The sequence below is a fragment of the Gobio gobio genome (assembly GCF_949357685.1).
Source record: "Gobio gobio genome assembly, chromosome: 20".
NCBI lineage: Eukaryota > Metazoa > Chordata > Actinopteri > Cypriniformes > Gobionidae > Gobio > Gobio gobio.
Window position 1 is genome coordinate 17,209,037 of NC_137113.1, and position 24,650 is coordinate 17,233,686.

The window sequence follows — 24,650 nt, forward strand, 5'->3', positions numbered from 1 at the left end:
TCTTGAGCAAACTGAGCTACAGTAGCTCGTCTATTTGATCGGACCACACAGGCCAGCCATTGCTCCCCACTTGCATCAATGAGCCTTGACTGCCCGTGACCCTGTCACCGGTTCACCACTGTTCCTTCCTTGGACCACTTTTGATAGATACTGACCGCTGCAGAACGGGAACACCCCACAAGAGCTGCATTTTTGGAGATGCTCTGACCCAGTCGTCTAGCCATCACAATTTGGCCCTTTTCAAACCCGCTCAAATCCTTACGCTTGCTCATTTTTCCTGCTTCTAACACATTAACATTGAGGACAAAATGTTCACTTGCTCCCTTATATATCCCACCCACTAACAGGTGCCGTGATGAAGAGATAGTCAGTGTTATTCACTTCACCTGTCATAATGTTATGCCTGATCGGTGTATATTGCCAATTATTTTGTCAATTTTTCTCCGCCAGCAAAAATAGTTTAAAACAAACCACAGTAGAATTGTTTGTGCATCTCCTAGCAAGACACACTAGTGCTGTTTTTTAACTATTCTATTAAGTGGGTAATTCAGTGACTAACTAAAAAAAAAAAAAACCAGAAAAAAACAAAGTTATCAGGCAAATTTTTTTTTTTCACATTCTCGACCCAGTCTCACATCTTTCCGATTCCGAGTCAGTCCGTTTTGTTGCCAGCGGCACAGGTAATAACGTCAGCTGCACGAAGTGACACAACTGCCTCTTCCCACTCGCCTCATTCGCTCTGGTTAAATAGTGCTTGTATTGCGCATCATTTTACTAATTCTTGCAGGTTTCGCACTCACCAAAAGCGATCAATATAAGTCTGATCTATATACGTGACGCGCACATAAAGCTGCCTCTCAAACATCTTGTGAGTTGCAAGTACCAAAATGAGTGGCTTATTGTGCTTAAAAGGTCAAATACACACAACATTGTCAAAATGTCATCTTTGCGAGTATTCAGTTAAACCCATTCAGTTTTGGAATGTAATTAGTTGAGAAAGATAACTCATGTTGTGTAACAGTATATTGGACCCGTGCATAAACGTTAAAGTGCCAGCAGCCTAATATTCCTGCTGCTGTCTGTCATATTAATCAAAGAACAAAAGACAAAGAAAATCACTCTCTGCTCTTGCCTGAATTTTTATTTTTTTTTAATTGTAAGAATTAATCTGTATTTATTTTTTACAATGAAGACAATCCAGTGTTATTTTGCATTTGATTTAATTTCTGTAGTATTTCTTACCTGAATACTAACCTACTGTTAGACCCATCTGAAAAACTTTAAAAGTGTTTATTTCATTCTCTCTTTATTCTATTGCATTTACTTTTGCTTTTTTTATTCTTATTTTATTGCTGACTTTTTACTTTTTTTTAATGAAAATAAAATGTTGCATTATAGAAAATTTGATTTTTGTTTGTTTATGCTGTCATTTATAGTTCTTAGAAAGAAAACCGGAATCAGCAAAAATCGATAGCGGCAGGTCACACTTGCAAAAAAAAAGGAAATCGGAATTGGCCAAGAAAATTGCAATCGGTGCATCTCTAAGGGCACATCCACACGAAGCCAGAGCTTTCCTTATCCAATCCTTTTTTCCCCCTCGTCTCAAGAAATATCCACGTACACACGGAACCACTGAAACCGGCTCAAAACTATGTAGTATACATGCCAGGCCAGTATGTGGCGCTGAAGGAGTACATCAATGGTAGGAAGTGAGGCAAAATCTCACGATAAAATAACAATAAATAAATTTGCTACTTACCAGATGTGGTTTATTAACGCCTACACCTACCCCAAACCTAAACCTACCCTTACAAAAATGCAAATGCAGTAATTAAATGACGCAATATTGATGTGTGCGTGCCCAGTGGCCGTAGCTGTATCCCTTCTAGTCTTTACCCGTGCAGGACGTGGTGTGATGACATCAACATTTCACAAAATATACGGATTGACTGTACATACTGAAACGCAAGGGTGTCGTTTTAAGATTTATCCACTCTGGGACCTGGTTTCAAAAAATATTGGATTCATGTCTCCAAAACGCCTGATCCATGTAGATGAAACGCTGATACGATACAAAAAATTTTACGCATACAGCTAAACGCGTCTCCGTGTGGACGAGGCCTAAGTCACTTGTTTCGTTCCTGAATCAGTGATTCTGTGCTTTTGATTCTGATTGTTTTGAACGAATGAAATGTGGTCTTGAACAAACCGGTTGAATGAAAAGCTGGTTTTCCACTGTTGGAGCAAACGGTTCTAAGAAGGGTAAGGACAATTTCCACTTGAGCATGGTACAAATCATTCTCACAATGCATGTAGTGATGTCGCCACTCAGGATTGGTCACTTGTCTGTTGCTTGGTTTCTCTGTAGCTGGTTAAGCGTGCCATTAGAGCGTCATATACACACATTAATAATAAAATGAATAAATATTAATATCGGATCCACAAGGCGGTCGCTATTTACTGCGGTCTGTAAACTGTTGTGTGACCAAGGCAATGACTGACGCATTTGTATCCCATTCTAAAGAGCTCCGTTATCCGACCCACAGTGGAAAATAAAACAAATTCTGTACCTGCTGGTCCAGATCGGCACAAAATGAAATAGAACGGTTAAGCAAAGAGGACGGTTTTGCCCGACAGTAGAAAAGTGGTGATAGATTTTGTGACTAACTTGCTAAACACTGTAGCCTGCAAAAAGAGAGTCACTGAAATGCATCCATGACATGAATGAAAGTTATTGAATGTATGGTAATTATGCTTAGAGTTAGAAATAAATCATAAATCGTCAATTCTACTCTTAAAGTGCTTAAACTTGTGTTAATGTCATTACAGAAGTTTCCAAAGGGTTTAACAAAAGTGACACTGCTTAAAAACATCAATTTACATCAAGTGAATTACGTCTTGATCTCCCCAGGTTCCCATAAATCTTTGCTCATCTAATTTTTAAAAGGTTCTCAGTTTGAAGTGGCTTTTTTCCCCCAAAAGTGGGTCCATTTCAACTGCAGCTTTATATAAGCTGAACGGTAAACATGTTTAACCAGTGCATTTTTTGTGTGTTATGAGACAACTCAACTGTTTGGCTCATGAGTATTAATGAACTCAAAGCTGGAGTGGGAGAATCCCTAAGTGTTGGTAACTGTCAGATTCTGTCAGCGCTACGAATCCTAACAGCACAAAGTAGCGTGCCGGCGCGTGCTTCCGATTCAAACTCATGTTTGATGTCTTGCTTTCACGCCCTCCATTTCTGCTTAAGCCAAATTACTGCAGACAGTCCTAATTCTCCTGAGAATTTTTGTTTGTTTTGTGAGAATACATATTTTACATATCATTGGCACGTCGCTGATGTATTTAGCAGCATATAAGTGGAGAGAGAGCACTTTTTTTTTTTTGCTCGGGTTTTGGCTGAATCAGGGCTGTCTTTGTAAGACACCTGACATGGCTTTGTGAAGTTGTTTTAAATAATGGAGCACGAACTGAGGACTCCGAATCCTTGGAGAACTCTGCTGTCCCGCAGAGATCAGTCTGTCACAGGCATAATCGCCATCGTCTCTCCTCTGCTTTTTGTTTTATAGGTCAGAAAAGGAACCAATTTTGTATTTGAACACTAGTTGAAAGATCAACCTTGTAATACAAATCTCTATAACATAACAAGGTTAAGTCATTGAAAGGAAAGTTCACCCAAAATTAAAATTCTGTCATAATTTACAAACATGCATGACTTTTTTTTTGATGAAACACAAAAGATACCCTTTTTTGTCCATACAATGAAAGTCACTGGGGTCCAATGTTGATTTGACTCACAAAAAACATCATCTTTGGTGATCCACATAAAAAAGAAATACATAGGTTTGGAACGACTTGAGTAAATGTAGATTTTTTTAATTTTTGGGTGAACTGCCCTTTTTTGCTGCTTACCATTACCAAAGCACGCGAGTGGCAACTTACGTTTCTTACAGAGCAGGTAATAAGAATACCGGACCAAAATCGATTGCGACAAGTCAGTGAAACATTCAATTCCAGCTGAACCAATCGAAGCACACCTGAACCGCTGTAGGTTGAAAGAGCATTGTTGTTTTACTCTAGGCACTGTTCTGTTTATACCATTCAGAGATTAGTGCTTTAATATGAATCTGTACTATCAGATAACAAGGCCTGGCATTATTCAGTCTCACAGTTCCCATTGTTTTGAGTGGATTACTGTGGGAAGGAGGGAAACGTTTAAACAAAACTCAATGGATCGGTGGATTAATTTAAAAAGAGTAAGCAAGTGAAAACTAAAATCAGTAGGTGTTTAAATGTGCTAAAGTCTTGAGCGCTACTCTGGGGCGGCTGTCAAAACATGCAAATGAGGGTGACGGCACATTGTTTTGACAAATATAATTAAGGTGTTTCAATTTGGAGTCCTGCGATACACAGGACTGCAGGGCTCCCCAAGCGCTCTGCTAATTGTGAAGATTGCTTTTAAGATCTGAATGCTCGTTGGGTTTTTGTTTGCTTTTTTCTTATTGGATAATGAACTGTTAGGAAGTGTTAGATCTTGGCATCGTTTCGACTGAGGTTTTTGTCAGAGATAGGCAGGGATGAACACCCTGAGGTGTTGTGTTTTACAGATAATTAAAAGGCAAAATTTGTGTTTGGCTGTTTGATCTGCCTGTCAACTTTCTGATTAGAGGCGTTACAGGCTTTAATCAACAGTAATGGGATCATTAACGTTCCTAAACTGCTTAAAAGAACTTCAGCATTTTCCTCCATTCCGACACATTGGAGCTCGTGAGTCTGGCAGGGTGTGAAGTTTGCTGGTGTTCAGTAAATGATGTGCAGCATGTGATTAGGAGGAAGTGAGGTGATTATAAGAGCAGGCCTCCCACTGCAGCAGCCACGCCAGCTTGCGTTTATCTGTTTCTCACTTCTTCCACTGTCTCTCACTTTTAGCTTTTTTACTCTCTTACAGCACATATTTCCTATTCCCATCCCATATTTTGTATTTGATAACGACCTTTTCATCTGAATCCGTGACATTGTCAGCCAAAAAATGCGTATTGTCACACTGGAGTATTCTGATGTGATCCGTGTTTATTATGACATATGAAGACGAATGCATGTTTTCTTGCTTGCTTTGAACAGCAGTGACTGTACACAAAGAGTAATCTTTTGGCCTGGCCCTCTTTGCTCTGAAAGAAATGGAAAAAATGCAAAAAATAAAGTGGCAGCACATACATCAATATTAATATAGTCAACTGACAGTGTACCACTGTTTATTAATTTCGCTCGGTCACGTTCGGTGCACATTTCAGCTCAGCTGGGGCCTAATCTGCACGAAGAAATCATTTCCTGCTCTGAAAGAATGAAGTAAACGAGTGAATGAGGTCCATTTGATGGGTGCGGATTGACCGGTTCGGGCACGGTAGATGTATGGCTCTCCAGTGGCCCATGGAAACTCTGCCTGTTTAATTGAGGAACCTGAAAGCAGTGGGCAGCCGGCACTTTTTGTAAGTGAGGCAATCAAGACCTGCCCCAGACTCTATTAGTTTTCATTTGGATGCTTCAGTAATGCCAGTTGATTAAATTAAAGCAATTTGCTGCAAGAAAAACTAACCACCTTTCCCGCCCACCGTGTCAACAGCGTTTAGGTTGTACTGTAAGTGCTGTTGTTTAGGCTGTGTTAAGTAAGACTCGACTTGTTCGAAAACATGGCGTTTAATAGAAATGGGTCTCCGTTTTCTCTTAGTTTGATGGCAATTTATAGGTGATTCTTCAATTATGGGTACTTTTGACAACTTAAAATCTTGAAAATGCTACTAATGCATGTTAAAATGATCACATTTGCTGGAATAAAGTTATGATTACTCACAAATGATGAAATATTTTATTTATCCTGTAAAAAAACAATTGTAGAAATAGTTTGAATACTATACGAAAATGTTACATCTTGCCTTGAGAAAGGGTTGACCAACAATTGGCATGATTCCACAATTAGAGAGAAAGGTGAGTGAAGTAAAACTTAATTGGGTAACACTTTACAATATGGTTGTATTAGTTAACATTGAACATTGAACTAACCATGAACAACACCTCTGTTCAGCATTAGTTAATCTTTGTTAACATTAGTTAATAAAAATACAGCTGTTCATGGTTTGTTCATGTTAGTTCACAGTGCATTTACTAATGTTAACAAGATTTGAATAATGCATTAGTAAATGTTGAAATTAACACGAACAAAGATAAATTAATGCTTTATAAGTGTTCATTATTAGTTTATGTTAACTAATGTAGTTAACTAATGTTAACTAATGAACCTTATTGTAAAGTGTTACCCTTAATTGTGAGAAACAGGGTGAATCTTACAATAAAATTAGATTGCATAGCCATTGCGAAATAACAGATAAGAAAACTGTATAAGAATGGCACCCTGGCCGGAGACAAATTCAGATGCAGCAGCTGCCATCTCGGTCTTATTTTGACTTCTGGAACTCTGCCTCTTAAACTTCATTTGCAAGAACAAAATAAATCCTAATGCAAAAATCTTAATTTCACTTTAAAAAAGAAAGCTTCATTTTACATATAAATAAATACCAAATAAGTTTGAGTTAGAAAATTCTGGCAAATTCAGCTAATAACTATTCCGATACAGGGGTGGGTCGCTATAGATTTTTCTAGCATGTGTTGGACACCTTTGTTTGTTTTTGAGTTCATAGGGGTATTCTGCTATTGAACCCATTCTCCAGCATTCCTTGTCCTCCGGTCCTTCCAGAGGCACTGATAGAGTCTTCCCTTTCAAAGCTCAATCTAGGCAGAATGGAAGTAGGAGGGGAAATCAGTGTTCATTTTCCCTGTCCTCCCCCCAGCTTAAACAAATGGTTCTATTAGCACACGCTTTCCCTCTGGCATGGTCATTCATACCCATTAAACATGTGTCTTATCAACCAGAAGAAGCCCTAACATCTCCACACAACAATCGGCAGCGATCAGACCTTTAGAAGAGTGTGTGAGATGTGCTGTGTTTGAGAAAGAGACAGAGAGAGAGAGAGAGAGAGAAGAGAATGATTAATAGGGAAAGTTGAGTGGCCGACTAATAAAGATTTGTCTTAATCAGAAGTGATTTGTCAGAGCAGAAGCGCGGCAGGGTCAGGGCTGAGCCAATGAATAAAACAGAGCCCAGCGGAGTGAAAAAAGGCCAGGGAAATGGGGCCTGATTACCCAGTGCTTGCTCTTTCACAGACAGGCCTTGGCCCTTACCTTATTTCTCTCTATCTCTCTCATTCATTCCTCTGAAACCAATATATTCTCTTGATATCCATGTCATTCTGTCCGTCCTCTGTCTATCTATCATGGTTTAGAACAAGACTAGGCCCAAGTTTAACTGTACCAAAAAAAAAATGCTCAGTTTAAATTGAGTATGTATGTAAAACACCAAAAAAGCATAATAGAGGCGTTCATATGACTTGTGCACTATATTTCATGTATCTGAAGCCATACGGTAGATTTTATAGTTGATCTGATTCACAAAGTGGACTGAAACTTTTGTTAACATTGATTCAACTGACTCTGTGATTTGGTATTTTAAGCTATTTAATTTGAATTGTTCACAATAATATAATTAATATATATATTATAAAATGTAATAATATGATTCACAATTTGAACTGAATAATTTTTTTCAAATCAGACTTCCACTCATCTCAGTTGGGAACAGGATTAGTGAACGTATCGTTCTTTTGTGTTGTTTTTGTTGTTGTTGTCAGTGAACTAGTTATTTTGTTTTAGCAGTTTTCGAAAATTCTTCAAAGTATTTATATTTTTTTATTGATCCACATAAGAAAGAAAATCATTTGGGTTTGGGTTGGTAAATAATGACAGAGTTTTCATTTTGGAAATTACGTTTCTTCATTCTACAACAGAGAAGACACTCAAGTTTGGTGGGGTCAGCAGTTGAATACTGTAAACAAATAACAAGAATAATAAAAGTGCCATCAGCACTTTGCTCCCAGACAGGGGGATAACTTGTCTAAAATAAAGAGAAAGGATCTGTGTTTCTACGTTGCTCTTTGTGTGTGTGGGACAGTCGGTGTTGGACCTGCCTTTACTCTTCCCTTGGGCGCTTTTGCTCTCATTTGGCTGTCTGTGGATTGTGTACAGATAGAAGTGTGTGTGGTAACCTTCAAAAAGTGGCTGCAACTCTGTAATAAAAAGCAGTCCGGAGCCTGGGAGTGAGCCTGTGTCAGGGCATGTACCCTTTCAGCTCTGGGGACAGACAGAGGGCTTCAGACAACTCAGAGAGGACTCACACTCAAACAGCTGCTGTAAAATTGATGATGTGCCCAATTATACGTGTCTGCTGAGGGGAGGTGGATGGACGGATATAAGGACGAGGGAACGAAGAGGTGGAAAACGCTTCTTCCCCGGTGTGTTCTGCCTCCATCTTACTGCCAACGGCTGGCAGGAAGAGGGGATGAAAACGAGTGACATTCGGACCTCCGAGATGTCCTGAGTGATTTGATGTTCCTGCAGGCCAAGCTCAAAGGCAGACAGCCACGGTCAGTCACAGAAGGGAAAGACAGACAGACCGGAAGATGAAAGAAACTTTGACTGCACTAACACAATGTTCCAGCGGTGTGGGGTAAAGAGAAAGTATTAAAGTAGAAGCAATACACTCAGAATTAAAAGAAATAAGACAAGACGATAAAAAGAAATGAACAACAGCTAATGGAATTACTGGTTATTAAACACTCAATGTCAAGGTGTTTTAGAGACATCTCATGCTGAATCACAATAGGCTGGGAATCAATACAGATTCGCGTCGGATTCGTTTCTGACTTATTTAATTTATAATGTCCATTTTGCTTACATAAATACATTATTCTAGTGATGTAAACCAGATCATAAGAGTCATTGTTTGGGATTCACCGGTCACGCTGTATGTTTTAGAGTCACTAAAAAGATCTGTTTAATAAGTGACATTCATTTAGGAAATCCAACTTCTCTGTTAACAGTGTATGTTTTTGATGCACTAAAAATAACAGCGAGACAGATTCACATTGTATGTTTGTTTCTGCATGCAGCCCACAACGCAATAGACTTTTCTTGCAGTTATTTTGATGTGATATTGTTATTTTACTTTTTATTGGCACATTAGCCTGGATGCCAGCCAAACTTAGCCCCGCCCACAACATTTGAGGTCGGGAAGTTCGGTCTGCACTTGATCCGTTGTGGAGCAACTATGCTTGAACCAGAGCTGTTCGGACCAATCAAATTGTCAGGACGGGCTTTATACGATAATGGACAGATGCTCAACAGTAACGTAATCATCCACGTCACCAAAGAGGGCTTGGGTTGAATTTGTTTACTAAACTGAGAACTTGTTCGTATATGCATTCACTTTTACTATTTCTCTCAAAAATGATGATCGTGTTGGTAAGTACTCCGTGTATCATTTAAATTCTTTTTACCACACCGGCAAAGATTGTTTACACTCATCTTCTACTTCTTCCAGCATGCAGTTGAGTTCTGTTGACAACTATGCGTTGCTCAACATATGTCACTTACTCCATTGCTCTGATTGGTTGTAGGTCTATCCAATTGAGTGCAGAGGCATTTTCTTTCCTGGTTCGGTTGAAACATGCCCCATAATCACAGCCCATTGGAGCAGTATCAGACTCATATTCTGACTAGACTCAAAAGAAGTATAAATGATTATTGCGATTAATCGAAAATGGTAGATTTTTATCCAGCCCCCCAATACTTCAAAATACAATGAAACGTGTCACAAATAATACACTCACCTAAAGGATTATTAGGAACACCTGTTCAGTTTCTCATTAATGCAATTATCTAATCAACTAATCACATGGCAGTTGCTTCAATGCATTTAGGGGTGTGGTCCTGGTCAAGACAATCTCCTGAACTCCAAACTGAATGTCAGAATGGGAAAGAAAGGTGATTTAAGCAATTTTGAGCGTGGCATGGTTGTTGGTGCCAGACGGGCCGGTCTGAGTATTTCACAATCTGCTCAGTTACTGGGATTTTCACGCACAACCATTTCTAGGGTTTACAAAGAATGCTGTGAAAAGGGAAAAACATCCAGTATGGGGCAGTCCTGTGGGCTAAAATGCCTTGTTGATGCTAGAGGTCAGAGGAGAATGGGCAGACTGATTCAAGCTGATAGAAGAGCAATTCTGACTGAAATAACCACTCGTTACAACCGAGGTATGCAGCAAAGCATTCGTGAAGCCACAACACACACAACCTTGAGGCGGATGGGCTACAACAGCAGAAGACCCCACTGGGTACCATTCATCTCCACTACAAATAGGAAAAAGAGGCTACAATTTGCACAAGCTCACCAAAATTGGACAGTTGAAGACTGGAAAAATGTTGCCTGGTCTGATGAGTCTCGATTTCTGTTGAGAAATTCAGATGGTAGAGTCAGAATTTGGCGTAAACAGAATGAGAACATGAATCCATCATGCCTTGTTACCACTGTGCAGGCTGGTGGTGGTGGTGTAATGGTGTGGGGGATGTTTTCTTGGCACACTTTAGGCCCCTTAGTGCCAATTGGGCATCGTTTAAATGCCACGGCCTACCTGAGCATTGTTTCTGACCATGTCCATCCCTTTATGACCACCATCCTCTGATGGCTACTTCCAGCAGGATAATGCACCATGTCACAAAGCTCGAATCATTTCAAATTGGTTTCTTGAACATGACAATGAGTTCACTGAACTAAAATGGCCCCCACAGTCACCAGATCTCAACCCAATAGAGCATCTTTGGGATGTGGTGGAACGGGAGCTTCGTGCCCTGGATGTGCATCCCACAAATCTCCATCAACTGCAAGATGCTATCCTATCAATATGGGCCAACATTTCTAAAGAATGCTTTCAGCACCTTGTTGAATCAAAGCCACGTAGAATTAAGGCAGTTCTGAAGGCGAAAGGGGGTCAAACACAGTATTAGTATGGTGTTCCTAACAGTCCTTTAGGTGAGTGTAAATTGCAATGCATCAAAATATTATTTGGATTGAATCGCAATCAAAACTGTGCATGCATCAGTGCTATGTATGCTATGCTCTCTATTTAAGTTCAGGTTTGTTAAACTTTTGCCAATTTGACATATATAGGATGTCATAGATTGATCTCGGGTCAATACAGTACATACAATAGATATTTTGACACATTGAATTCATTATTTGTATTTGTGTTTATTAAAAGCAGATGCTAGCTTGACTTCAATATCCAAAATAGTGTTGAATTCATAAATCTGTAATGATCATCCTTTGCATCTGTATTCTTGCATGTTTCGCTTGGCATTTGTCCAGTTCTGTGTCTCATAGATAGAATTGCATAGAGAAAAGCCATTTTTCACTTCATCATTGATCTGTGGGAAATTCAATTATGACCACATAAAACTTTTACAATATGAGAAAGAATAATAATAATTTGAAATACGATAGTATTGGCCCAGCCCTACTTTAATGCAAAACAGTCAGAGCAGAGTTCTTGTCCACAAGTGGTGGTCAGCAATCAGTTAAAGAGTCTGCATTAAAACCAGCCCATCGGTAATGATTGCGCTGTTATAGATTTTAGTAATATCCTTGTTAAATGGGCCTTGGGGATCTGGATCTTTAACTAAAGCAGGCCTGTGGAAAAGCTTGGCGTCAGGGTCATTTAAATTGTTAATAGGGCCTTAAACGGGGGAAGAATATTTTATATCATTATGAGGACGAAGCCGCGATCGTAAGCATGAAGTCTACTTATTTATTTATTTATTTAGTTTTTTTCTCAATCTCGAACGCCTGTTTTTCCACAGCTACACTCTCAATTTACAGAATGTCAGCGTCCTCATTAAAGCGTGTGATAATTAATTAGCACCTCATTAAGTAGACATGTATCCAAACTGATGCTTGCAAAAGAATAAATGACCATAATTCATGCTATGCTTCATGTGTATAGTTTTATTGCACATAATGATGACCTGCAATGTAAATGTAATGTATCTTGGCATCAATATTTTGTGTGTTGTATATAACGATTAAAACACCTTTTAAAACCACTGTTAAAGGTATAGTTCAACCAAAAATGATGGTCATGTTGGTCTAAACCTGTATGGCTTTCTTTAAAAATTATATTTTGAAGAAGAAAAAAAGTGTTGGTGGTGTTGTTTTCCATACAATGAAAGCCATTGTTTTTTGACCCCACTGACTTTAATTTTTTTTGGACGTTTCTTCAAAATATTTTCTTTTCTGTTCTGGAGAAGAAAGTTATCCATACAGGTTTTGAACAACATAAGATATTTTTTCATTTTTGTGCGTACTATCCCTATACAGTGTCTAGTGAGAAGTCAGCGAGGATGTCTACAAGTGCACGTACAAGAAGTTTTTCACTCATTTTTTTTTATCGTAGAAAAGGAAGGAAGGGAAATCATGTTGTTTTCCCTTTCTCACAGAGGGTTTGTTTTTCTCCAGCCAAACTCTCCGCTCAAACCTCTGCCACATTCTTTTCCAAGTCTCAAATATACGAATAGAGAAGAGAGACAGATAGATCAGATTATTAGTGAAACATATAAACGGAGACAAACCGATATATCAAAAGGGGAAGAGAGCCGTGGAATTGTGGGTTTGTAAAGTTCCTCTCACCCGTGGGATGTGGTGTACACACAGCTAATCGTCCAACAGTGTGTGTTTTTGTGTATGCGTGTGTGCTTTTAGAGCTCGTTCTTAATGGCAACATCAATTTGCGGTCCCACAACTAAGAGAAATATTTATCTTTGCGCTCATGCACAGGGGAAACAGAAACCGGAGTCCATAATGTGTTTTACAGTGTGTTGGCCGCAGGAATATTACATTATACTGAGTTTGGTTTAACAGCTTTTATTCCGTGTTTTCAGTGGCACAGGAAGACACCATGGAACGGTTTATATAGTTAGTCCGCCAACCCTTCTGTTTCTTGATTTTGCGGACATTCTTTTATGTACCTGCTCTTTTCCCCCGCTCATTTTGAATTCATTTGCATTCACTTCACTTTCATTAGGCTGCATCTTAACCTACGTGGATGGCAGCAATTGGAATCAGTGGAGATAGTGGACCTCACAACCCTTGAATATGATTCTGAATATCTCGGTATCAAGAAAGCAGTTACAACACTAAGGCGTCTGAGAAATATGACAATCAAAGTTTTCTATTGTACCTATTGTCCATTGCAACTGCATTTTCCCCCCTCCTGTTTATTTATATCTCGTTGAGCTTAGATTATAGCGTGCTGACAGGATTGTTTCATTTGCGCTCAGACCCCTTCATGTCAGCGGTCTCATCTATCATCTGAAGTGATATATGAGCGAGCGTGTCTGAGCGCATATGTATTGCATTGTTGCCATTGTGGCCGTGTCACATTCATTTGTTTAAAGGCCCCTTTCGCAGTGGACAGAGACAGATAGCGGTGCTTAATTTTCTTTACACAAGATTTCCACTCACGGGTGGGCGGCAGCGTGTCTCATGCTCGACGACCATCCATGGTTATGATGGTTATTAATATCTCTATTCGCTCTTTTAATCTGGCCTATCTGTCACATGCGCTTGTGACTGCTCCATCTAATCTGAGTATCCTTCAATCTGTCCTCAGTCTGATTGGAAATTAATGAAGGCAAGAGACGTCTGCGTAAAGTGTCTTGTGTCGGTCTTTCTCGTTCTCTGATATTTTGTGCTAGTGCAGATGTAGCCCGTTCCTCTGTTCCACGAGCGTCACGCTGACTCTTTGAGAGCTGCACCTGTGTAGCGTAATCCAGTCATGAGTGCGTTGTTTACTCACAATTGTTTGGTGCATTTGAAAGCGTAGCTTTGATCCATGCAAAGATTTTTCACTTCACTTTTTTTTTTACTCTCTTCCTCTCCAGACTGCTAATGTGGTTTCTACTTATAGTGGAAAGGGTTTTGCAAAAGGAAGGGAGGGTGGAATTTTTGTTTTGTTCATTGTTTTTTTGACCCTTGGGATGTGAATATGACAGTGACCATGGACAGGCTTGTCAGACACCATGTACGAGATGTTTATCTAAGTGCGAGTGTATAAATGACTGTACGTCCGTGACAGATGAAATGTGTTTGTAAGCAAGCAGCTGAATATTGCATGTGCTGTTTGTGCTCGGTGTGATGCGGCATGCTGGGATATGCAAAATATTTAAGACAGCATATTGGTGAGAAGGAGATGTAGTTTGAGATCCCTAGATATCAGAGATCAGGGTTGTAACTAGACTTTTACATGAGCCAGGGTGTTGCTTGGTGGTTGCTATGGTTTTTGACTGTTTTTTCGGGGGGCTTTTGCCCCCAAAAAGCCCACTTGAAGTTTCTGAAATCCTAATATGTCCTTCCTTCATTGTAAGTCTTTAATTTGAGACAAAGTCACCTTTTTTCAAAGGCAAGACACTACTGACAAAACCATTGTTTTTTGCAGTCTTTTTTAAAGTGTTTCCCTGACTACTAGAAAGAAAACATCCAAAATGTTATGTTTATTACACTTGTTTTTATTATTTGCTGTATCTGTATATTTCAATTACAATACATATATTTAAAAAAAAAGAAATCTGTACTTCAATATCAAAGTACTTAGTATGGAAAGTATGGTGATATCTATTAGTCAAACATTTTACATTATTCACCTGCAGTGCTTAATACAAAACAAATAAATGTATGAATTTATTCGCCAAATGTGTTTCCATCATAGTCTATGTGTGTCTTTTATCCCACTTTTATCCACTTTAAGCAAGTGTATAGACTTGCTTAAATTTTATGTTTTTATTTTCTTTACACACATCTAAATTGTCAGTATTCTTACTATGTATAAATTACAGCTCACCCAGAAGTCACTTAGTTTCAAACTAAGTAGCTGTTTGTTCTGTTAGCAGCTAACTTGAACCTGTTACGAAATCTGTTGTCCTCACTCAAAGTTCCTGATTGTGTGGATTCCTATTGAAATCACTGGAAAAAACTTCAAAGATCAGGAGTAAATGCAACTGCATCTTAAGATGGCCTAAACAACATTTTGTGGGTTTTATTTCACCCTGTTCCTCCTCTTGTCTTCTACAGAGCAAGTGGGACAGGAGATCCTTTCCAACCTGAACAGCGACCGTGAGAAGATCCAGAGATCCCGCGATCGAGTGAGTTAACGCACTCAAACAACTCCTGAAACCGTCCTCAGGAGGGTACACCAAACAGAACAAACACACACTTTTCTCACTAAGCAATTACACAGGCTTATAAATACTTGACTTGATCAGATCTTGGCTCTTTAGGATGACACAAAGTGCCCTAGATCAGACACTTGACAAGAGGACGGTAGCACACTCAAGTGCAAGCAGTTAACACCAGCTCGAACCACTCACGCATTAGCATAGCGGGCCTGCTGGAATGATTGATTGAATGTACAGAGAACAGAATGTTTGACACAGAGCACAGCACCAATAAGAAGCCTTTGTAGTTGTCCTGTCTCATGCAGTGAGGTCACGCATGATGCAAGACTGTTTAAACGGGCATAGATGGACCACAAACACCTCTGGACAGAACAAGGGTTTGTTCTACGTTCTTCCGGCTGCTAGAATTCTGAAAGTCTTTCTGCAGCTACATGTGTGACTGTGATAGATTTCAGACTGGTGGAGATACTTTTCCTGAAATAGATTTTTATAGTGGTTAAAAAAATATTTGTACACTTAAGCCACATTTAAAAATGCATGAATTTCACTGGATTAATATACATGAATTTTAGGCTAATTTGCTAATAAATTGCGGTCCATTTTCACTTTTCTGTACCCTTTTTTTGTAGATATTTAAGTCAATTGGTGTCAAGCTGATTTTTATTGGATGTAGATACAGATGCCCTAAAAGAACTGTATTTCTATAGTTTTATCATTTATGACCTAATGTCCCGGTTTCACAGACAGGGTTTAGATTAAGCCAGGATAAGACCTTAGTTCAATTAGGACATTTAAGTAGCTTTAATAAACATGCCTTAGAAAAAAACATGTGTACATCTTGAGACAAAACAATGGCACTGACATATTTTAAGATGCGTAACTGCAAGTTGCTTTCAGTTAAAACAGCTCAAACATGCATTTTAGTCTGGAATGTAAGGGTGGATCACCTACAGAGAGAGAGAGAGAGAGAGAAAGAGACAAAGAGAAGAAGAGAGCAAAGAAGAAAAGAGCCAAAGAGAAGGCCCCCAAGAAGAGAGAGAGACAGAGAATCAAGAGAGACAGAGAAAAAAGACCCAGAGCAACAGTTACAAACTTCTTATCTCTTCCTTGACCATGTGACTGAAACCCTTATGTGAGACATTCAAACTGACCAATCAGACCAAACTTCCCCCACTGTACTGAAGGTGTGACACACATTTGGCCTACAGGCCTTCAGCATCTTTTGTCTATAGGAATTCCAAATGGCCCTTCTGATAAGAAATATGGCGGTTGAAAACTATAAAACAAATGTTTTTTGTTCAATTTCAAATATCTTTGATTATTTTCAATCCTAAAGGAACTAGCTTAAAGGGTTAGTTCACCCAAAAATGAACATTAGCTCATGATTCACTCACCCTCAAGTCATCCTAGGTGTATATGACATTCTTCTTTCATACGAATTCTTACTCAAATGCGCCACTTCACTTCAGAAGGCCTTTATTAACCCCCCGGAGCCGTGTGGACCACTTTTATGATGATAGATGCACTTTTATGGACTTAAAAACCACCCATCAAGTCAATGCCATTATCATGCTCTGATTAGCCAGGACTTTTTTAATATAACTTTTATTCGTCTGAAAGAAGAATGTCATATACACCTAGGATGACTTGAGGGTGAGTAAATCATGGGCTAATTTTCATTTTTGGGTGAACTAACCCTTTAAGCCTTGTCTGTGAAAACGAGGGAAAAGCTTTTTTTTTTGTAAAATGGCTGCTTGTGCCATCTTTAAAAAATAAATGATTTCCACTTTGATATTTTGTATCTTATTCAATGACATTCATATATTCTTTTTGTGTGATTTAAATGTCCAAATAATTTTTGTGGCCACTCTATCTAATATATGCAGAAAATCTGTAAATGCAATATAATTTCTCGATTTCATTTGTTTTTCAGTCTCAATTTAAAGCTACACTGTGTGATATTTTCCCCCATCTAGCTGTGAAAAGGTATATGACCATCCAGTGAATTTTAGTTTCTGTTCCTCTCAATTCCGATTTCGTTTCAACTCCTACGGTGGCCGATTTAGTCCAAGATTAACATGGCTTCCAGTTCAACCTCGTCCACATTCGACACGGTGCCTGTGGGATATTCTGTGTGCAGTGGGATGGTTGGAACTCAACTGGCCTAATTATTCGGCTAGAAAGAACTGCAGCTAATCCAGAGTGAACTTTGATGATAGTAATGTTTATTCAGTCATCCAATTGCAAGGCATAAACAGGTTTGCGTGGATATGTACATAAATGTGGTTTCTGTGAGAGAACAAATAAGGATGGTAAATATACATACACAGTTAAGAACTGTATAACTACTTATAAGTTACATTTGTATAATGTGGTAACCGTAAACCAGAGCTTATTGTACCATATATAGGCGCTAAATGCAGCGGCATTAAAAGGAGCGGAGCTGCCGCTGCTAACAAGCGGGGTCCGGTTACAAAAGTGTGTGCGCCGCTTTAACGGTAGCACTGCAGTGCGCTCTGTATTACAATTGGTAATATGACGATCAGACCTGATACATATTTCCATCAACATACATTACAAGCAAATATTTTCTATAAACGAATAAACATTGTTGATAACAAAATAACTGAATGATTATTCAAATAGGTGAGCATTACGCTATTGTATGTTGACACAAAAATACTTCTGAGGTGACATCAACTGAATTACGCGATGACACACTCTGAAACACATCTACAATGACAATAACTATTATTACTTACGGAGTTATTAACGCACAGAAATACCACACAAGGAAAAACAGACTTTTGAGGAATAAACAAGCCAGGAAAACTCCGTATAACTCTGGTATAATACTGGACGCTGCTGAGATGAAAACTCTCTGCACATGCACCAGACAAGTCTGAACAAGTTGACGCGCACATGCGCGAGGCAGAGAATTTTGTACAGTGCCATCCAGTATTAAAACAACGCGAAAGGCGAAGCTTGAATTTACGGGTATGTCCCTCTTTGGCTAATGTACTTTCAAGATGGAGGGGCAACATGGCGACCACCGTTAGATCCCATTACCTTATGTATTTTCAATGGCATATTATAAACTTACGAGAATACTTTATTACTTGAAAGAAGTAAATATACATTAATGAGCACATATATTTTTGAAAGAACTAAGTGTTTTTAGCTAAGAACAGACAAAAAAAGTTACACAGTGTAGCTTTAATTAGATCTGATTGAGTTAGATTTTATATATATATATATATATAATTTACGCGCACACACACACACACACACACACACACACACACACACACACACACACACACACACACACACACACACACACACACACACACACACTATATATATATATATATATATATAGCGGAAAAATCTTTATTTTTACCCAGCTATATCGATAACCATCAGGGCAATATAGACATAAGTATGCAACACCTAGATTGAAAGGTGATGATATAGAGGACTGTTGTGAGCTTTTTTTTTTAGTGTCACTCCTCCTACCAGGTATCAAATATCTCTCCCTACATACTCATCCCTTTTTTACTTTCCCCTCCTCACTTCAACCTTTATTTGTTACTTTATGCTCTGCATGTATTATCGTTTTTACCTTTCCATATCTCAGTCCATCCCTCCTATTTTGTTTGTCCCTGCCGTGTCCACAATCATAGTCTTACCTCTCTCTCTTTTTCTCTCTCACACTCTCTTTCTTTCCTGAAGACTGGTATAGAGAGCTCAGTCAGGGGCCTCTCTGATGGCTTCTTATGAAGGATGCTTAAAGATCACAACATGGCAGTTGGGCAGGCAGCTCATTTCAAAGGAAATAAAACATTTCCTTTCAAAGGTCTGCTGTCTATGGAGAATAGCTCTCCATCCCTGGAGCCCCGACTGGCCCTCACACTTTAAAGACATTTTGCCGGGCAGGAAAAATGGAGAGGAGAAAAGAAAAGAAAGCATGATAAGAAGACATTAGATGGAAAGAGCAATAAACTGCTTTTTGAGAGAAGGAAACGGCAGATGAAAGAGTTTTTGGAGTGTCTCTTAACAATCAGTTCACTCAGTCTCTTTCAAACAGACGCACACAAACACTAAGAGAGACCTAGTGCCTTGCAAGCAGCTCTATTACTATTGCTCATCCTCAGTGAACAAGCCTCTAACCCTAACTTTAGGTTTGACACATAACTCATCCCACACCTACTTGTTGAGTAGTGCTATTACGGTTCCAAGCAAACAGACTTACCGTTAAAATGAGTCAAAAAATCCCATAGATGAAGGGATATTTTTAACTTGTATTTCTTTGTTCTGAAACAGAGACTATGGAATTGTTACAGCATTGCATTATGTCTTGCAATTTGATTTGTGTACACAATCCAAAATTGTTTAAAAAAAAGTCACATGGGAGAAAAATTCCTCCTCATTGGTCAGAATGTTTATATATTCTAGGGTTTAGCCCAGTGACATTTCCGAATCTCTAGATGGTTGGACGTCCAAGTTGGATGGCTGATGCATAGTAAGCATTTAAATGAGAAAAAAATCCAGACTTCAGGTCCTTTTCAATTCTTAGTTTGGCTTCTTTGTTCCGAAAAAGGCACTTTGAGTTGTTACAGTGTAGCATTTTGTCCTGCAATTTGTTTTACTTATACTAGCATTTCAAAATGGACCCAAAATTGTCACTTGGGAACAAACTGCCACCTCATTGGTCAGAATGTTTATATGCCATTTGTATTCCAGAGTTCAGCCCAAGATGGCATTTCCGAATGTCAAAGTTGATATTTTTTGTATGGTAAACTTTAAAATAAGTAGGAAATAAACATTGACTTCTGGTTGTTTTCAGTTTTCTTCAAGATTAGATTGTTAAATTTTCTCCCTGGTTTGGTTGGCTTTTCACAAGACATTTTAAAACAGACCAAAATGTTTTTATACATTTGAGCGGGATTCATAAAAGTATTATCAGAGGTCACAAAGATTCCACAATTACAAGTGTTAATAATGAATTACAGTGACCAAATTTAATGTAATGTAAATGTTGTGTTTTAAAAGGTTGTATGGGTAATATTCCTACTTCTGTTTATGCTACGATAGTTGCTTGTGGCATTTTTCTTTATATAGGTTTAGGCATGCGTGACTGTGACTCTTTTAACTCTATTCAGTGAAATTCGGGCATTGAATCAAGCAACTGGGAATCACCTTACCAAGACAATTTACTAGTCTGTAATCAGACTCTGCTCTAGATCTGCTGTACTGGTAATCTCTTTTGTTGTGGGTCTTGTTTTGGGTTCCTAATTCATGGAGAGCTCCACCATGTGTTTTCGTACTGGCACAACTTTGACCTGAGAGAGAAACAGAGAGGGATTTTGGGAAAAGCCGAGGGAGCTCTCATGGGACAGATCCATCCTTGAGAGAGACATCAGGCAGCTCTTGGGCTTGTTGGTGCCAGAACCCAAACCCACCTAAAACCACATCTGTCCCTGAGCCTGCCCGCTGACATACACACACACACACACATACACACACACACACATAACATGTCCCCGCTGACTGTGAGGACAGAGAAGGAGGCTTTCTCAAGGAGGCCAGCCAGAGTCATGTATCTGACGGCTGCCAGAGCTCTGGCTTTACTTCCATAGCAATGTCAGCATTCCTAAATACACACACACACACATCTCCAGATGGATGGCTTTTACATATGCATCCAGCTACATGAGCCATATATTGAATATAAAACATATATGTCAGGATTATTTTCAATTACTTTCACTTTAATGGACTTTTATTTTGTTTATCTTCTGTTTCCTTTGTTCTAGTTTTCCTGCCAGTCTCTCGTTACCATGGATATTTATTTAATAATAACAGCTGATCATTGAGTATTTATTTTCCTCGTCTTGGTCTGGTATTGTTGGTGTTGAGTTTTTCGCTTTTCTTAATAAACCTTGTTACTATTTTGAAACTCTTAACCTGCCTTCATCTTCATCATCTTTGGACTTGAACGGGTCAATCATTGATCATGACACATTTAAAAGAGAAAGAAAGTGTAGCAACAAACAGGAAACAATGTACTGAATGAATGAAAGTTAATTTAGTAGCTTTTCTCTCTAAAGTCTATAGACAATCTAAAGCACTATTTGGACTCTAATTGTTTCTCATGGGGGGTCATGAGATATTTTGAACATTTACAGGGGCTAGTCTTTAATTATATTGCCATCCAAATCCAGAATGTCAGTGTTTTTCTCCCACCACTCGCTTAAAAATCCCTGGCCAAATTACCTACTGGTTTTTGACGAAAAGCAAGGTCTTGTGGTAATTTAATTGTCATACGAATCCACATTGAGTTATTAATTAAAAAATCATTGTTTAAATCCTTTTTGACTACTGCCTAGCACCGTACAGTTGCTCTTATATAATAATTATAATATAATTATTATATATATATAATAATTTCCACATTTTTTAAATGACATCCAAAATGTTTAGATAAAATACAAGACATAAAACCCACTACTATCTTCCTATTTTTAAACAGGAAATTTAAATAATCAAATAATGATTAGGATATTGTTTTCCCATTTATTAAATTAAACAGACAATCATGCGAATGCATGAGTTTTATCACTGAGGTGCCATGCAATATTATTTATTTTTTATTAATGTCCACATAAGAAACAACTACCATCCGAATAGGGCTCAAGCCTATTTTTATATTGCAGATATAATATGACCTCTCTAATATGGACATTCTCTCTTTTTCTTTCTCTTCTTCTTCCAGCTGAGAGAGACGGACGCTAACTTGGGCAAGAGCTCTCGGATCCTGACCGGCATGCTGAGAAGGTAAGAGTAAGGTAGGGACCGTTTCTGATACCTCTCTATGGATGTGTTTGACAGTGGCTCTATACCATCCACTGCATGAACACACTTATTGTTATGCACTGTAGTTGCATAGCATCAATCTAAATGGGCTTGTGAGTAATTAGTAATCCAATAAAATCCAATTACCCCTAACTACATTTTTAGGGGTGAACATAAAACATGAACCTCCATGGAATCAGAATCTCTTGGGGGTTTTTTTACATTTTAAATCATTATAATGAGAGAAATTGTGTGGGATTCTGTATTTCAAAATGCAGGGTTCCCATAGAAAACTGCTATATATATATATTGCATTTAATATTGCATTAAAAAAGGTGATTTTTATGTTTGTGAATAACTGGACACATCCTGAGAATCCAAATATTAATTTGATCAAAAATCTAAAAATGAATTGTTGATTCATTTGATCAAAAATACTGTAAACAAAGTAATATTGTGAAATAAATATACACATTTTAAATAACTTTTTATATTAGCTTTTTTTTTTTTTGTTACAATGGACCAGTTTTTACTGTTACTTGTGATTAATGCATCCTTGCCGAGTAAAAGTATGATTTACCCACCAAACTTTTGAATGGTAGTGTGTCTGGCTTGTACAGGCACAGATTCCATGTGAGCATAGTCATCATGCAGTTGGGTTTTTTCAGCACTCATCTGCCCTAAAGCAGATCTAGCGGTCCTCCCTCTGTTTTGTCTCTATGTAGTATTGGCTTTAAACAGCAGAACTCATCATTCATATCAGCAGGCTGATGAGATATTGGCTGTGTGGTAGATGTGAGAAAACTGAAGCAATCCACAGCTCTCTCTCTCTCTCTTCCTCTCTTCCACTTACTGTTGTTTTCCCCATCAGCCTCATATCTCTCTCCTTCACATACACGCTCAATTCAGTTGAACGTCTGTCACATCTCCGTTTTATAAAGTGCCTTTGCGCCCTTTCCTGAACCGTGACGGTAAGGTTTTGTTTCTTTTTTCTTGTTTTGATTAAGAGTAATATGTAAATGACACCAGCTAAATTTAAAACCCTGGGCCCAGGAAGGAAGTGCCAATTGAAATAGATGCTTCAGTGGTCGTAGACAATCAGGACGTGTGCGGCGAGCGAGAGGGAGAGGAGGAGGGACAGAGAGAGAGCAAGATGCCGGGGATGCAGACTGTAACCAATATTTCTGCATATGTCTCCATTTTGTCAAGTCTCATTAGAGGGGCCGCGGCCGCCCGGTGTCACAGAAGCTGTCCAGAAATCATTCATCATCCTCCTTTCCTTCCCACCTCCCTCCGTTTCTCTCTTATTCCATCCCGCCCCGCCACTAAGTAAATAACACGCACTTATTTCAATATTATCATATTAATGTTAAAGTTCAGCTGTCACCTAATGGGAAGACTAAATCAGACGTAGCATTTAAGCAATGTAGTGCTGCTGTGAGGCCGCCTCAAATCAGGATTTATGAGCTTTTTGCATGCGTGCCGTCTCCCTTCAGCCCTATGCCTTTCTGCATGAAGGCCCACCGCACCCCCAGTTCTTCCTGTCTGCCTAGAAAAGGCCTTCTCTCTCTCTCTCTTTTACCCTCTCTTTTTCTCTGTATCTCTCTTCCTAACTTGTTTTTAGCTTTCTGCTTGGAAAAAAGAGCAAATAAAGTCTTCCCACATATTACATTGCCTTGCATCTCAAAGCCATTTGCAACAGAATAGCAGCAAAGACAACTTTTGGTTTACTGTTTTTTTTTTTTTCTGACCTGTTTTTCATCTTTATGAATTTCCCTGGCTTTCATTTAATTCCATGCTTGCTTAGCCTTTGGACATTTGATTAATAGCACAATATATAAAATATTACTACTACAACTACTACATATTACTTTTTAATATTAAAAAAAGTAAACCAGTATTTTAAAAAACAGTTGTTTTGGTATTATTTTGAAACTGTGTGTGTATGTGTTCGTGTTCAATTTTTATTTTATTTTTAAGTTTACATTTTAGTAATTTTATTAATGTACTTTTGTCATTTTAAATGTTCAAATTTAGCTACAATGCATAATGTTTCTGCGAGTACTTTTGGTATTTTTCTTTTTCTTCTAATATTTATATTTTATTTTATTTAGCTTTCAATGAAAATTATGTTTAATAGTTTTAAATTTAGTTAACAAAAATGGAAATTATAGAAAATCTATATACAAATATACAAATTATAAATTTATTTATCTATATCTTATACAAATTATAAACATAATCTAAAAAAATTAATAAAAATGTAACATTTCCTGTTCTTTTTTTTGTTTGGTTAGCCATCACTTAGAAAGTTAACAACTATAAGTTAACTGGTTAAGAGAAAAGCTTTTGATAAACAAGAACAAGTTATCACAATAATGCGCTACATTTTTGATTAGTCATTGAGGAAGGGGGATAGGATCATTTTCTTCAGAAAATCTGCTTTTGCAATGGCGTTTGAATTTGTATTTTTCTTAAACGACTGTACAGTGTGATTTAATTCTATTCTTGCGCCGGGCACAGATGTGAGGGTAATTTAAATGAAAGCGAGGTGAACTTGACTCCCCGTGGCGCTACGTTACTTGACTATCTACGTTGGCCTTTGTACACACACTCACTTA

General features: G+C 38.3%; 1 protein-coding gene across 5 annotated transcripts in view; it reads left to right on the forward strand.

Moving 5' to 3' along the window:
• The window catches only part of vti1a (vesicle transport through interaction with t-SNAREs 1A), a 157,282-nt gene that overhangs the window by 81,459 nt on the left and 51,173 nt on the right, over positions 1-24,650 (forward strand). For 3 of the 5 annotated variants that reach the window (XM_079846027.1, XM_079846028.1, XM_079846029.1), the window contains 2 exons: positions 15,068-15,138; positions 21,950-22,011. In XM_079846027.1, coding sequence (XP_079702153.1) covers positions 15,068-15,138; positions 21,950-22,011 — 133 coding nt within the window. Of the gene's footprint in view, positions 1-15,067; positions 15,139-21,949; positions 22,023-24,650 lie in introns of all 5 variants that reach the window. The other 2 variants (XM_079846031.1, XM_079846030.1) reach the window with 1 other exon arrangement.